Raw genomic sequence first — 17,244 nt, 5'->3', positions numbered from 1 at the left:
TCTCTATTAGTTAGTTTGTTTTGTCCTGCTATTAACAAATATGCTCTGTTAATTCTCTTACGGCAATCCTATTACATGTTCAGAGCTATTTCTGCAAAGGTCATCAATATCCAGGCATCTTAAATCTGAGCTTAAAACTGGTCCAAGTTCAAAGGAGTTCAGTGGCCAGCGGTTCTCAGCCAGTGGACAAAATCTAGGACACCAGGTACAGAGCCCCGAACTGTGAGTCTACAAGTAATGTTTTGATAATATTTTTTTAGTTTGCCTTCAGGGAAAGGATTATGATTTCAGTGTTTACATGCTGTTGTGTTCTTTTAAAAGATTTCCACCTAACATCAAGTATACTATAAAGACAATTCCATACTGGGTCTGTTTCCTTCTTAGAACCATTTCTAATCAACTTTGCTAACCAAAGTTCAGATTAATCACACAGATATGAGTCTGATATTTGCTTAATAGAAATCCTCAAATAGACAATTAATTCTGAAATTAAATTTTATAGCTTTCCTTTGAGTGCACGAAGAACTGGAGGGAAGAAATGAGTCCTTTCACTTTGTGTTTGAGAATTTGGCTCCCAGCCCAGAGAAAGCAGCATTGCACTCAATGCTAGAGTATTTTCACTTAATACTAAAGCTTTCTAGACCTTTGAATATGACAGTCAACACTCTATTTTGGGGCTTTCTGATAATAGTGTACATTTCAGGCTGTTGTTTCTTTTTTAAACATTAAAGTGGAGATAAAATATCTACTTCAAATGTCTGAAACTTTTAAGGATCAAAGTGATGCTTTTTTAGACAAATATTGAGAACTTGACGAGGTTTACTAAGTTATGTGAAATTTTTATTTTGAATGATTTCATTTTTCTCTTATTTTACCCCCACTAACATTATCATTACTAACAAAATTTATTGTTTGTGTGATTAAAGTGGTTTTCCCATTGTTTAAAATGCAGTGATTTTATTAACTACAAGCAGCTTTTATCTACAGTGTTCATTTTAAATATATAGATGCATATATACCCATTATATTTGATACTTGAAATCACATTAATGTATAATTTACTCCATAAATCATCTAATTCACTATAGCAATTTTTGAAAAAATATTTTGTTTATCAACTGGATTTTATGTCCCATTATGATCAGAGCATCTGGTGTATCATTTATAATATTTATAATAGAATTAAGCAGTATATACTGGAAGAAAATAAGTTTACTAAAAAGAAATGTATAGTTAAGAAAGATAGCTGCCACAAATTTCTTAGATGTCTGTAATACTTCTTTTCTCTCCAGAACAAGAGAATGTCTAAAGATTGTAAAAGCAAAGCTGATATTGGCATCCTTTCATTGAGCACAAAAAGTATATTTTCATTCTAAAAGCTCATGTTTCTTAAAGATTTTTTTTTTACTGATAATACAGGCTGACAAATATAAAATTGCTATTTTCCAAGTTTTCCTGGTGTTTAAAAGACACCCTACTCCGGTCACCTGCCCAGACTCATGTGCTAAAAACACACAGCACTGTTTATAGAGCAGGGAAGAAGGTAAGAACATCTGCTCAGCAGCATCTTACATCAAGGTTTCTATCACATGTCTCCCATCAGTTGTCATGAACTGTATCGGAGTCTGTGGGAGAGTGGAAGTGCATCAGCTAAGAGTGTGCCTTATATGCAAAGAAGCCCACATTAGTAATTGAGTTCCCACCAGTAGCTCAGCTCAGTGTTTTTAGTCATTGTCATAGTTTTAAAGACTGTCTTACATTCCACTGACGCTCCTAGTCATTTATCTTTAAAGAAAACTCTTGTTATGATAATTATGAAGTGTAAAAGCTGATGCATCTCCAAGTTAACAACTAGGATAACTAGTGATGGTAAGAGAAATCCTGGGTTGTCTTTACTTTCTAGGAAAAGCCCTATTTCATTAGTGAACTGAAACGTAGGGGAGAGTATACATGGTAGCTCTATGTGGCACCATGACATAGACACAGAAAAGAAAACCAATCATTTGACAATTAGCAGAATTGTAAGGAAGGAAGTCAGTTCACTAGAGAATAAATACGTCACACCCCACTTAAATCAACATTCCTATTTCCTCTGTGCGATTTCATGACCGTTTTATTATACTGTATTTCACAATTCAAGATTAATATTCTCCTTATTTTGTATGTTCTTAAATGCCTTGCAGCAAATATTCCTTATGAAATATAAATCAAAGTACTGTTATAAAGCACCCAGTCAGTAATGAAATAGGAGCATATATATTAGTTGAGGGACAAACCGTGTGATATGTTATGTATGTATGTATGTATGTATGTATGTATGTATGCATGCATACATGATCTTTGATGTGAGAGATGATTTTGTATTAGGAGAGCATATACATATTGTCTCTTAAATAAAATTTTGGTTTGACTACATAAATTATTAAATTTAAATATTTAAGCTTCCTTTTGATTATTCACTATTTTAAAATTTAGTTTTTATTCAAAGCAAGTTAACTGACTGATACTAAACACCACACACTTTTCATAATTTCTTGTACTTAATTTCATAGACTTTTTGAAGTAGATAGAATTACTGTCAGTTTTACAAATGAAAAGCTCAAGCAAATCGAGTTTTAGGGACTTGCCTAAGGTCGTACAGCTAAGGGTTGGCAGAGCTGAGCTTAGATCTAAGTGTCCGAGTGCTACACAGTGTGTCTACTGCCATTCAAAGCATTTACGTTCATAGTACACAGGAAGTCAAGTCCTCCTTCTGAGGAAAAGATACAGACAAACCAGAGGATAATTATAACAAAGCCACAAAGATGAGGCATAAAGTTTCCTCTGTAATGACACTGGCCTAAGGGCACACTTTCAGCTGTCCCTACTCTTCCTCCAAAATATAGGATCAATACAGTGGGGTGGAGTGGTAAAAAGAAGAAAACATGGCTTTGGGGAATAATCGTCTCCATCTTTACAATTTGAAAGAAGAGTTCTCCGTAGACCTAGCAGTTCTTATATGACCTGACATGGTGTTGTCAGGCCTATCTCTCATAAAGTTAACAAATAACTTGTTTTACTAAGAAGAAATACAAAATGTGTTCTATGAGAGCCCACTATGACACTGGCATAGACCTTTGTGGCATGGGTTACATATCTCAATGAACACATTAATATGGGTGAGAACATCAGCCTGGCTTAGTTGATCAGATTAACTCACAGTCACCTTGGAACAGCAAAGCAGTCACATAGGAGCTATATGAGTGACGATGGAAAAAGGCGGAGCAGGATGAGCGGCAAGGGTGATCAGATGCAGTGTGACTCTTACAGAACACAGAGGGTGGCAGGAAACCCAGCTTTTACAACAGGAAAGGGGAAGGAAGGAGAAGTTATGGATTTTATTCGCCTAGTACTTTTGCTAGATTCAGCCATCTTACAAAATAATAGCTCCTCAAGGACTGGAGAGACCTGTGGGTGAAATACGTGCTGCACAAAGTATAAAGACATGAGTTCAAATCCCTAGCACACAGTTAATAAAAAAGCTAGCAGTGGTGGTGGGTGTCTATAATTTGAGCAGTGGACGAGGGTGGGCAGAGACAGACCAATGCCCGGGGTTCATTAAACAATTGAAACAATTAAGAAAGACAGTCTAATGTCAACTTGTGCCTTCACACGTGTAACCTATACAAACAAGTGCATTCCCTTTGATGTGCACACATACACCACAAACACCTAAACTAACAGACAAAGAGATGCACAGACAGAGGTAGTTCTTTGCTTCTATAGCAGTTATCTAATACATTTTAGATTTTTTTTATTAATTAAAAAAATATAATAGGGGCTATAGTTAAGTCAATAGAGTGCTTGCCTACTGTGCAGGAAGCCCCAGTCTCAATTCATACACCAGGTGTAGTAGCACATGTTTGTAGTTAAGGCACTCAGGGAGATAAAGACAGACAAAGCAAAAGTTCAAGATAATTCTCAGCTACGTATTAAGTTCTAGGCCAACCTGGGATGCATAAGTTCCTGTCTCAAAACAAACAAACAAACAGTATTATAACAGCCCAATATTAAAAAAAAGCAGGGTCACAGATTATTATATCTCGCTAAGATGAAAAACACAGTAATTCTTTCAGACAGTAAATCTTGATGAAGGTGGGTTATTTTCTTTTCTGTCTTCTTGCTCCATTTTAATATCTATTTCCAGTCACACAACTTCTTATTATTCTCCTTGCCATCCAAAGGCTTATAATAATATCATTGTTATTTAAAATCCTCTATTTAAAGTAGGTGTGTAACTTTTAACCAATATTCATTACATCATTTCAAGCCAAATGCAGATTTTTTAAAAGATTTGTTTATTTACTTTATTATGTATAGTGTTCTGCCTGCATGTACACCTCCATGCCAGAAGAGGGCACCAGATCTCACTGTAGATGGTTGTGAGCCACTATGTGGTTGCTGGGAATTGATCTCATAACCTTTAGAAGAGCAGACAGTGCTCTTAACCTCTGAGCCATCCCTCCAGCCTCCAAATACTGAATTTTAAGTGAAATTTTTTATTAAACATTTTTTATTTTTTACATATATGTTTATATTATTATACATATATACAATAAACTACTTATGGCAAGAAGAACCATGACACAATTAGAAATTATATAAATGTTACATTCTTAGTGATTTGGCCATTTGTATTTGGCAGCCTTGAAGAAAACATCTGTCCTATCTTTGGTCTAAAATTCTGAATATAAATCAATATCTATCATATCTTGTCATTATCAACTTAAAACATCTATCTAGACCTAAAAACATTTTAACCCCTAAACAACTAAGCTTAATTGTAAAACTAAACTATCTGGTCTTCAACTCCGTCAGAGACTTGAGAAGAAATAAAATTAATTACTGAGTAGACAGGGAGAGAAGTTTAGTAGCTTTCCAAATTAGAAGATGGCAGAGACAGTTTGCTACCTGAACAGTCACCCAAAACTCTCTATAACATTGGAGCATCATCTTCAGCCTTCTGGCCCACTATATCTGACAGACATATTTGTGAGGCAGGAACTATTGAGGACTTGCTTACCCTGTCTTGGCAGAGTTTGGCCACTGACTCTGCCTGCATCCAAGCTTGCCCATTTTTAGGCAGAATTCTGTATGTGGTAGAAATGAGGACATTTTGCCCAGTGGCTGTTAAGAATTTGTTTTATTTTATGTATGAGTGCTCTATCTGCATTTACACATACACATGCAGGCCAGAAGAGAGCATCAGATCTCTGTATAGATGGTTGTGAGCCACCACGTGGTTGCTGGGAATTGAACTCAGAACCTCTGGAAGAACAGACTGTGCTCTTATCCACTGAGCCATCTTCCCAGACCCCCAAATGCTGGTTTTGCTGTTGTTGTTTTGTTTTTCCAAGACACGGTTTCTCTATGTAGCCCTAGTTGTCCTGGAACTCACTCTGGAAACCAGGCTGGCTTCAAAGAAGGTGTGTGCCTTTACTGCCTGTCTCAAATGTTGATTTTTTTAAAAAAAATTAATAATAGTTTAAAGTACATTTTATTTTCTACATCAGGCACATAAAACATGTATTTTCTTTTTTAAATAATTTTTATTATCTTTGAGACTTTTTATACATGATTACTGCATTTATATCATTTCAATCCCACACTCTCCCCTCTCCAGTTCCTCCTATGCCCCCACCATTCCTTTTCAGCTTTATAATCTCTTCTTCTATAATTGTGATAGATAGATAGATAGATAGATAGATAGATACATTATAGATAGATAGATACATAGATACATAGATACATAGATACATAGATAGATAGATTATAGATAGATACATTATAGATAGATAGATACATAGATAGATACATTATAGATAGATAGATAGATAGATAGATAGATAGGTAGGTAGATAGAGATAGCTGATAGAGAGATGGATACATAGAACCTACTAAGTCAATTTAGTGATCTATATCAAGGGGCTTGTCCCTATAGAAGACTAATTGTTCCCTGTCTTGGCAGGCATTAATTGCCAGTAGCTCCTGATCTAGGGGGGAGGCTTTGTGATATTTTCCCACTGCACAGGTCTTGTTTAGAAAATATTTATTTTCTGTATGCCAAGATCTGTATTATTTTTAATACTAATGCAATTGCTTATATGATACTAATGTAAATGTATTATGATAAATTATTTGGGATAACCAGCAAGTTTCAGAGAAATGTGGCTAGACGGGGAATTACTAAAATTGTAGTAGATAAGAACTTATCAATATTAAATAATATTCTGTTTACGCTGTCTACTCCAGACACCATGAATGTAGAAACAAACATTTTCATATTTCAATATTTTTCTTTTCTTTCTTTTAGATTTATTTATTTATTAAGTATACAGTTTTTTGCTTGCATGTACACTTGCACACCAGAAGCAGGCATCAAATCACATTATAGATGGTTGTGAGCCACCCTGTGGTTGGTGGGAATTGAACTCAGGACCTTTGGAAGAGCACGCAGTGCTCTTAACCTCTGAGCCATCTCTCCAGCCCCTTCAATATTTTTCTTTTAATTTGTTTATTCCTTTTCCTGGCAGTAAACAGTATCAAATTTTGTTCATTTTTATACCTTAACTCAAAGGGAGGCCGTCAAATTCACATTAATGAGAACCTTACTGACATATTTTTAAAATGAACTTCAGAGCCAGGAGAAGTGTCCGACACATTCTATTCTAGGTATACATTAATGCAATCAAGAGGCAAGTATGACCTAATTAATTGGGTTATCTTTTTAACAAAGACATGTGATAAAATCAGTCTATGCGCGTGCCTAAAAATGAATAGAACTTTTTTCTCTATGAGATTGACAACTAAGCTATTAAAAAATAAACCAAGAAAGGAGCTATGGTTTTGTCTCTTCGCCACTTGAAAGACAATTATTGTAAATGTTCTTAGCTTTATATATATTTATTTAGAATTGTAGCTAGCCAAATTAATAATCTACTCTTACAGAAGTAAAAGCTAATTAAGTTACCATCTTTCTAGAGATTAAGCGGCTGTTGAAATAATCAACTGTTTCAAGTTCTTTGTTCTTTGCTTTTACTTTGAAGCAAAAACCATTCATGTTCCTTTAGAAATAAAAATGGTCTTAAATAGTTGAAGTCATTAAATTTCTTTTCTTAAGAAAGCAGTATTGACTTATTTCCATCTCATTTTTATTCTTTTCCCGTTACTCTTTTTGTTTAATAAATACATTCACCTTCACAGTTCTTTTTTTTTAAATAGCTAAATAAATCTTTAGTATTTGTAATGTCCAGAAACTGCACAGCCTATAGAGTCTTGTGCACCAACAGCTTCTCCGTACATTATTACAAATTCACTATTCTTAATTATACTTTTTTTTTTTTTTTTTTTTTTTTTTGGTTTTTTGAGACAGGGTTTCTCTGTGTAGCCTTGGCTGTCCTGGACTCACTTTGTAGACCAGGCTGTCCTTGAACTCACAGCGATCCGCCTGCCTCTGCCTCCTGAGTGCTGGGATTAAAGGCATGCGCCACCACGCCCGGCCCTCTTAATTATACTTATAATTGCATACATATTCTAGAATGGGTTGGTTTTCCCTTAACAGCTTACCTAAAAGCCTTTTCTTGTTCAAATGAGAAAGCTAGGAGGCAATGATTTTGATCTCAGATGATTCTGTAAGGGATTATAATAAAAGAAACAGAATTCTAGGATCAGCCCAAATATTGTCACCACAAGTCAAGGCACAAAGAAGTCTAGACAAGCACTAAAGAAACCAACTCTAAAATCGAAGTATAAATCAACAAAAAATAGGAAGGAATTAAAGTACAGACTGGATAATATCAGGGTTTAAAACTGACTTTGAAAGGGGCAAAGAAAAAAGGTAATGACATTTGGTCTATCCAGTGCTATATCGCCTCCCCAAGGGAAGTTTCAGGGAAATCACAACTACATGGATTCCTTAGGGACAAACCAGTGTGTATAATAGCCAAATTTTCCAGATAATTGAAAGATAATTAAAGAAGCAAATTGAATTTTACTGTGAACTAAGCATAAAGAAGTAAATGGCCATGAGGTCGCCATAGAATTTTACCTTCTCAAAATTACAAGAGGAGAAAAAATATATTCGTACTTTCTATCTGCTTTCATTTGTTTGGTGGGCAATCATTTCATCAAAACTTGCTCTTTAGCACTGAAAGATGTTTCAGTGTTAAATACTGATTACCAATTTTCCTTGGGCCATCTTTTTTTCAATGGTAATTCATACAGTGTATTTTCCAAATCATGGGGGTGGGGGAAGCCCAAGTTAGTTACTTTAATAAATAGTGTGATGGATAACAGTAGATTCCAAGGCCAAATAGTCAAGGTTAAAATCCTTTACAAACATTGTATGACAAATAATTGAAGTTCTCCAACTCTCAGCTTCCACAATTGTAATTAATAATTGACCTACCACATATGGTTATGAGAGCATTAAATGAATTTGTCACATAAGGTACTTGGAAAATGAATGGCCTGTGCCAAATGCTAATAGTAAGTGTGGTGGTTTGAATAAGAATGACCCCCAATGCTCGTAATCTCTGAATGCTTAGTCCTCAGAGAGCGAAGGGCACTATTCGAGAAAGATCAGAGCAATTAGGAGATGTGGCCTTGCTGAAGTACCCGTGGCTTTGTTGGAAGGAATGTGTCAGTAGGAGTGGGCTTTGAGGTTTCAAAAGCCCATGCCAGGCCCAGGTTCTTTATCTCTCTGCCTGTGGATCAGGATGTAGCTCTCAGCCACTGCTCTAGAACCTGCCTGCACGCCGCCCTGCTCTCAGCCTGGATGAGAATGGACTAAACATCTGGCACTGTAAGCTACCACCCAATTAAGTGATTTTGCTTTATAAGTGTTGCCTTGGTCACGCAGTCTCCTCAAAGCAATACAACACCAACTAAGACAGTAAACGTGCCATTAATTAGAATTTTCCATTATATGAGATATTGCTGTAGAGTTTGATTTTAAAAAACCTTTTAACAAATAGTAATAAAAATAAAGAATTTATTCATCAATAGTGAACACCAAGTGTATAAACCCCAAATGGTAACACAAACCTCCGTACGACAAACCTAAACTATACAAACACCATTAGTAGCACCTGCTAAACTCATGTCATCTGACAATGCAGACAGAACTATTTAAAATGCCCTTTCCCACCATGATAACCCTTAATCCCACAGGGTGACATCAGGGGGCTATAAATGCATGCGCACGTGCTTGAGGATGTGTGTGTGCTTGCACATGTGTTCCGGAGCTTATCTGCCTCACCGCTTCTATGTTCGTCACACAGATCACACCAAGTCCAAGCCCACAAAATGGAAGAAGCCAGAAGCCAAAGCATAGAAGAAGACTTTGAGGGACAAGCCACACACACAGGTAACTAAAGCGCAGAGAAACATAATTCTTAAAGTAAGATTAAATCGAGAATATCTGCTGTTCTTATAGAAACATTGGATTGAAGCAATATCTTCATGTAATCAGGAAAAGTAAATTTTAAACTATTTAACTAAATAAATGAGCTTAAATGAAAGGGCCTAGGACTAGTTATTTGCTATTTCAGTATCAAAGAGTTAGAAAAAAAATATAAATTCTTGATAATTTCCTGCTACCCAGTTATCCTAAGACTCCTCCATGTACAATTGAAGCAAGGCCCTTTCTATTTTCTCCATCCTCCTGTCTCTACCCAGTACAGATTTTCCGTGTGTGTGTGTGTGCGCGCGTGTGTGTGTGATCAAAAGTAAGTAATACTTAATTACAGTTTTTTGAATGTGAAAGGATGAAAATGGATGTTTGAATTAAGTGGATTTCAATCCACCTCCAGAAAAACCACAACATCATTTCATTAAGGGGCTATTCTTAAATTCTTGAATTGTATGTGGCTATTTACATGTCACTAACCAAAAGCTTTAATGTTAAGTACAATGACTTAGGTTTTAAGTTCTGAATCCTTTTGAGTCTACAGAATCGTTGTGACTTTTACTTTCCATGTCGTACACACGGGCTGGAACCTTTAAATTCAGCCACAGGTTTGAATGAATTCACACTAGTACCAGGATAAATATATGAAAATCCATTTAATAATAGCTATGGTAAGAGTATCTTTGTAAGTATGCACTATACAATGAAATTATAGATACATTTGCTGGAAGGAAGCAGAAAATTATGGGAGGATGGAAGGAGGGAAGGAAAGAAAGACGAGGGAGAGAAAAATAAGGTACATAGAAAGGTAAAAGGGAAGAAACAAAGAAAATGTTCATTGTCTAGTAAAAGTTATCAGAAGAAAATATTAAGAGAAAAATTCTGCATACTTGGGAGAAACATTCGCATCCAATAGACAACAAATTAATGTTTTAATTTATATTAAGAGTTTCTACAAATAATAAGGAATAAAACAGCAACCAAACAGAGTAGTGGATGTATTAGTTGGTGTATTTCTATGTTGCTGTGATAAAATATCCAGACAAAAACAACTTAAGGAAGGAAGGCTTCGTGTTTGCGCACAGTTCCAGGCACAGTGCGACCTGGTGGGGAAGGCATTGGGTGCTTGAGGCAGCTGGACCGTTGTGTCCATACACAGCCAGGAAGCAGAGGCAGATAGATGAGTGCTAGTGCTTAGTTACCTTTCTCCAGGACCTCAGACCATGGGGAAGCAGTTAAGGTTGGTCTTCCCACCTCAATTATCCTAGCTAAATAAACCCTCACAGACATGCCTAGAGGCTTATCTCTTAAGTGATTATAGACCGTATCAAACTGATGATCAATATTAACCATCACCATGGGCAAAAGATTCACAGAGAAGCATAAGCTTAAAAAGACATAAACATAACTTTGGTGAGATGCATTTTTCTTTCCGCAGTAGGAGAAAAACTATAAATTTAAAACATTTTCTGAATGAAGCACCGGGAAGAGCACAAATCAAACTGGTTTAATCTCTGCAAGGGCGGTTAGCACCATCACAACCAGGAACGGAGAGGCACGTCCTTCAACCAAGTAATTTCACTTATACTTGACAAATAGGGAAAATTTTATTATAAGATGCGTAATTCAACATAACATGTAATAGAAAAAGTGAGGAAGCAATATCACCTATCAGTAACAACTAAATTGATATTCATAATAATATACTGTGCTCTATATTTAAAAGAAAAGGAGGTGGAAGGGGTAGTGACCCGTGGGTTGGAGAGATGGTTCCGTGATTAAAAGCACTTGCTGTTCTTCTAAAGGAACATAGAAAAATAACAAAGTGGTTGCCTGAATATACTTAATGAAAGCAGCTGTAATAACCTTACATTAATGTGTATAATCTAGATTATAAATTAGTATACAATATGAGATACATTGTGATGGAGAAAGAATACACCCTAATATAGAATATAGAATATGCTAAACCTTAAAGACTCTGCCTTAGTATGGATAGCTCTATTAATGTTGTGTGCTTGCAAGAAGTTTAGACCCTTGTCAAACCATTGTTTCTCAAGAACCAAATATTGTAGTTCCAAATAGGTGATTTCACTGAATTTTCTGTGCAGTGTGGCCATGCCTCGTGCATATAAGGAAAGCACTCTACAAATGAGTGATATCCCTGGTCCTCTACTTGGATTTTCTTAAACCTAAAAACCCTATTTTCTGCATTCCCGCAATGAGAGCATTAGGCTCTTAGAAGAAATTGGCTGGCTATGTACCAATCGTCGTCACTTCAGTTTCATTAACTGAAGTCAGATAGTGTTTTCCACACAGTGTGTTCATGTGCCATTGTTATTGCTGCTCTTCCAATTACTCCAGTTTCCTTTAATACTATACTGCCAATGCTCAGTTACTACAAAAGCTTCTTTCTCGTGTAGTGAGTGCTAAATTCTGGTTGCTTTTATACATTCCAATTTTTAAATATTTTGCTTCTAAACTTTTGTAAATAGCTCAAAGCACATAATTTATATTCTCACTATTACAGATGTAGCACAGTTTTTGCCATTTAATAAAGGTAATCTTGCGGGCCGGGCATGGTGGCGCACGCCTTTAATCCCAGCACTCGGGAGGCAGAGACAGGCGGATCGCTGTGAGTTCGAGGCCAGCCTGGTCTACAAAGTGAGTCCAGGACAGCCAAGGCTACACAGAGAGACTCTGTCTCAAAAAATAAAAAATAAAAAATAAAAAAATAAAGGTAATCTTGGAGATTATTTTCAACTCCAAGTCAGAAAATTTTTTTTAGCCTAATCAGCATGTTTGTTTCTGATGCAGGAAATGACAAATTCTCTCATGGCCACACCTGCAGAAATTTCAATTGTGTACACAACACATTTAAAATTTGTATTTCAGGACCCAAAGGAGTAATACATGATTGGAGAAAGTTTAAATTAGAAAGTGAAGATAGCGATTCAATCCCACCCAGCAAGAAGGAGGTCCTCAGACAAATGTCTTCTCCTCAGAGCCGAGATGACAAAGACTCCAGAGACAGAGTCAGCAGGAAGGTAAGAGGAGCGGAGATCAGTCACGAGTTCTCCATGTCTTAGCCTCACTCACTCAAGACACGCACTGCAGAGTGTTAGGCGCTGCTCCGCCGCAGTACAGAGTGAGTCTGTGACAAAGGGTTCCTGTACTAGGAAACACATGTGGCAACCGAAGGGATGGGTTATGAATATATGAACTGCTGTGGAGAAAGATTTGCAAAAACGAGAAAACAAAATATGGACCTTTAGATTCAGCGAGCTCTTCCATTTTCTAGGGCCACAACAGACACCGCTGTGTGCTTTCACCCTTGTATGTTTATGCGCACAGGAAGCATCTGTGTGCAGAGACGTGCAGAGGTGTTCACTAGGTTGAGGATACCCATAGCTCAGAAGAGTGAGATCGCCGGGGAAGAGAAGAAACGGGATAAGCAGAAGAAGCTCAGAGTGTGAAAGGACAGCGTTGCCAGGACCTTAGTTAAACACGTACATGTCTGCGTCACAGAGAGGGAGAGGCAAAGGTGCTCCCTCTAAAATGTCAGCGGACATCAGCCGAATATTAACTTGGAAGAATATCAGCATTTTTACTTCCTTTTTAATACTTTCAAGACATTTTAAAATCTTCAAAAATATCATATATTTTTATATAACAAGACTAATGATGCTAATGAAAGAAATAATGATATCTTTTATTTGTGGAAATTCACTCTAGAGGATTATTTACCATCAAATCGGTTTACGCTGATGGTACACTGAGTGAAGAGGCTATGAGCAGAAATATGCCTCGGCCCGTGGCTTCATTCAGGCCATCGCCATGATCGTTAGACTAACATTGGGAGGGCCAGAAGACAGAAGTAGCAACATGGATGAGGCAATCACATTTTCCAAACTGAGGAAGTGGGAAAAAATGTCTTCATTTGTTTTAAGTAAATTAGGAAGGGAAAAATAAAATTTTTAAATGTTTTTAAATATTTTAAAATACTATCAAAGCTGAGGTGTTGTTATTAAACATTTTGTGCTGGTTCAGCTTCAGAAATGTGTCTGTATGCCTAAATATCTGTCTCAATGCATAAGCAGAATAATTTCTAATATGAATGCGCAAACGAATCTTCAAGTCAACATTCATGAGGTTTGGTTGATTGAGCTATGACGGCAACTATTGCTATTGAACTATGGTGACAACTTAAGAATTACACAAACATTTTATAATTTAGGACTAGAACAAATTACATTGTGATAATAACATTAATATGGAAAACTATTAAAATAGAGAAGGGGCCTGGACATGGTGGCAACGTCTGTAACACCAGCACTTGGGAGGTTGAGGTAGGGGGACCTTGAGTTCCAGGCTAGTCTGAACTACAAAGCAAGACCACATCAGAAGAGAGGGGAGAGACAAAGGAAGACAGAGGGAGGGAGGATAGATTAGCCGGGGAAAGGAATTGGCACTGTTAGGAAGACACACAAGAGGCAGAAGCAAGTAATACGAAAGGGACAGCAGCTGCAGTTCAGGGCTTACACAATGAAGAGGATGCTACAGGTGAGGATGCCCTGGAGCCTCCTCAGCCGCCAGCTTCCAAGCTGTTCCACACCTTCCAGTGAGCCGTATGACTCTAGGCTGCATCACTACTCCTTTATGACTATTATTTTTTTAATTAGTTGGGGGCAGAGGTGATTAATTGCCTATCAAATATATTAATAATGGAGTCAATATTATGAAAGAGTATTAAGATAATTTGATGTTCTAACCACAATAGAATGTGGCTATTTTGGAAAGATACATTGTTCTCTCCCTTTTGACTAAGCCAGTAGTTAAGAATAACCTGGAAGGCTTGTTAAAACACAGATGGGGCAGCCTCGCCCTTACAGGTTCTGAGTCAGCAGATCTGAGGAGTGCCCATAATCAGAAAAAAATAATCGCTGACACTGAGCATTATCCTGAAAACTAATGCTAGTTCATCAAATATATAATACAAGCCCCAGCAGTACTTATTGCTATGAACATAAAAACAAAATTTTTAAAAAGAGGAGTGTAGAGCGAGGGGTCCTGAAAGCGGCCTTTGAGAACGCTGTGTCAGAGGCAGGGAAGATGGAGTCTAGACAGAGAGGACAACAGATTAAAAGCTCCTAGACTGGAGAATGAGTTTGATGCATCTAAGGATGAGACATTTCTGATCAAATTATCTCCGTTACTTCTTTTCGTGCATTCTCAGATGAGCATTCAGGAATATGAACTAATTCATCAAGACAAAGAAGATGAAGACTGCCTTCGCAAATACCGTAGACAGTGCATGCAGGATATGCATCAGAAGCTGAGCTTCGGGCCTAGATATGGCTTTGTGTATGAGCTGGAAACAGGGGAGCAGTTCCTGGAGGCCATTGAAAAGGAGCAGAAGGTCACCACAATCGTGGTCAACATTTATGAAGACGGTGTCAAGGGCTGCGATGCACTCAACAGCAGCTTAGAATGCCTCGCGTCAGAGTACCCAATGGTTAAGTTCTGTAAAATAAAAGCTTCTAATACTGGGGCTGGGGACCGCTTTTCCTCAGAGGTACTCCCTACCCTGCTTGTATACAAAGGTGGGGAACTCATAAGCAATTTCATTAGTGTTGCCGAACAGTTTGCTGAAGAATTTTTTGCTGGGGATGTGGAGTCTTTCCTAAATGAATATGGATTACTACCAGAAAGAGAGGTGCTTGACCTAGAGCAGACCAACATGGAAGACGAAGACATTGAGTAACTGTTCACTATGTCGGCATCTCAGGTCTAGCCTTTACACAGCGAATGCTGACTTTTGGTAGTATCGATATTCCTTTAGCAAACACTAAATGTGGCCATGGCTATTCAAATTTGGGGTGGAAATACACTAAAATCATGTAAATAGCATTCTTAGTACTAGCTGTATAAATTGAGATAATATTTTACTGCAGAAACATTGGGGTTCTTAGCAAATAATTAGTGAACAGAGGAGGTGGATAATGTCAACATGACGTCATTTTAAAAATCCCTTTCAAGTTATGTGTTAGCTTTTGTACTCCTCATTTTTCCCTTGGCATTTTTATTTGGGCTTTTGAAACTGACTATTCCTTACAAATTGGCTTGTATAATAAGAATAAAAGCCTATGAAGAAACAAATATTCTGTGTAAAGTCTACTGTAAGTTGAGTATTATTTTATCGAGTACCTAAAACCTTCATAAAGCTCAAATGCAAGAATGATCTAATTTACTAGTCTCTAATAAGCATAAATCCCCATGTAAAAAGTATTGTTTTCATTTTTAAAACAATGCGACAAGAAGTAAAATTTTAACTTTCACTTTTCTTGACATTTGGAAGTTTATCAAAACAACAAAACAAAAAGCCTGGCAGTGGTGGAGCATATCTTTAATCCTTGCACTCTAGACCCAGAGGCAGGTGGATCTCTGTGAGACTGAGGGCAGCCTGGTCTACTGAGTAAGTTTTAGGACAGCCAGGGCTACACTGAGAAACCCTGTCTCAAAATCGAAACAAAACAAAAAAAATAATTGTGGAAGTTTGTCCTCCCTCACATAGACATGAAAGTGCAAAAGTTAAATACAGCATTAAAAGTATAATGCTGTAAATTAGCTGGAGAGTAAGGAAGGTAACTAAATCAGAGTGAGTGGAGGTTGAAGCAACGTGGTGAACAGTGGGAGAAATGGTGCAGACGCAGATCCATCCAGATACAGACTCCTTGTGAGATGTGTGTAAAGAGCAGGTTATCACCTGGCAGCCCACAGGTTAACAGAGAATGTTGGAAGCTTTGATCTCTAGCCTTTTAAATAACTAGTGCATGGCTTTTCTTTTTCCCTTAAACTTTTGCCACATCTGTCAGGGACTCTAGACATTTCGTCTTGTTCACTTCTCATTAAGAAAACAGACATTATCTGGTCTTTATCCCTTATCTACCTACCACCGGAATTGAAATGACAACTACACACAAACTGGGTCTATTAACAGAATGGAGAAAGAATCCACAGAGGTGTCCCAAGCCAACCAGTCAGGCTGTGCTGTACCTCCACTCCTTCCCACAGGCACCAGAAATTCTCTTCTGTGGTTATGCCTATTTCCTCTGCACTGTCTGCTCCTTTTCTCTAGGTAGATTATTATTGGCTTTGAAATATTTTTAAACTAACCATTATTAAAAGTATATCCATCTACAATTTAAAGTTTTAACCTACCACTCACAGCTAATGGTCTTTAAACTCTTAACAGGTATATAAACTACCTATAATCCCAGTTCTTCACGTCCATTTTTACATAATTCCAGTGGGATTTAAGTACATTATGCTGACTGGTCTCTAACATAGTTTTGTCCTTAAATGAATAGTTTTGTTCACGAGTCTAAATCTTGAATATTGATTCCTCATCATAAATTGGGGAAAGGGTTTAAAACACCATATGGCCTACCTTTAGGTTTCCAGACAACAGGGATCTCATGTGGAGGAAAAGTGCTAAGATCTGGTGATTACATATAACCAACGAGCTTTTAGAAGGAGTTCAACATATTTTCTCCCAAGCGGCGGCTGAAAATGTATACATCTCTTAAAGAATTCTCTACTAAGAAGGTACTGATCTTACACACATAGAAAAAAAGTCAGATGTGGTGCCATGCTCAGCACTCAGAAGGCTGAGGCAATGGAGTTGGCAGTTCAAGGACAGTGTTAGCTATGAAATGATGTAAACAAAAGCAAAAACAAAAAAAGTGGAAAAAAGACAGGGGTCTTCACATGAGTTATTTATAAATCTAAAAACT

General features: G+C 37.1%; 1 protein-coding gene and 1 long non-coding RNA gene across 3 annotated transcripts in view; both read left to right on the top strand.

Annotated features, from left to right (window-relative positions):
* The window catches only part of LOC311597863, a 171,042-nt gene that overhangs the window by 134,798 nt on the left and 19,000 nt on the right, over positions 1 to 17,244 (top strand). The gene's annotated exons all lie outside the window — the stretch shown is intronic.
* On the top strand, positions 172 to 15,514 carry PDC (phosducin). 2 transcript variants are annotated; one of them, XM_084781632.1, is made up of 4 exons: positions 172 to 205; positions 9,321 to 9,406; positions 12,344 to 12,495; positions 14,685 to 15,514. In XM_084781632.1, exons 2-4 carry the CDS (start codon positions 9,346 to 9,348, stop codon positions 15,210 to 15,212), a joined length of 741 nt encoding a protein of 246 aa, XP_084637758.1. In that variant the 5' UTR covers positions 172 to 205; positions 9,321 to 9,345; the 3' UTR covers positions 15,213 to 15,514. The 2 variants fall into 2 exon arrangements, with proteins under 2 accessions (XP_084637758.1, XP_084637757.1); XM_084781631.1 differs by lacking the exon at positions 172 to 205 and having other exon boundaries at positions 9,294 to 9,406.

This window comes from Acomys minous, assembly GCF_964271855.1.
Source record: "Acomys minous genome assembly, chromosome: 1".
Taxonomy (NCBI): domain Eukaryota; kingdom Metazoa; phylum Chordata; class Mammalia; order Rodentia; family Muridae; genus Acomys; species Acomys minous.
Note: the sequence above shows the minus strand (reverse complement) of the source record. Positions and strands in the feature narration are given on the sequence as shown.

Excerpts from the sequence above, each read along its gene's own strand:
- PDC (XM_084781632.1), top strand. The coding sequence starts at position 9,346 with ATGGAAGAAGCCAGAAGCCAAAGCATAGAAGAAGACTTTGAGGGACAA. Across the intron at positions 9,407-12,343 it reads GGGACAAGCCACACACACAG|GACCCAAAGGAGTAATACAT; the intron begins GTAACTAAAGCG and ends TTTGTATTTCAG. Across the intron at positions 12,496-14,684 it reads GAGACAGAGTCAGCAGGAAG|ATGAGCATTCAGGAATATGA; the intron begins GTAAGAGGAGCG and ends GTGCATTCTCAG.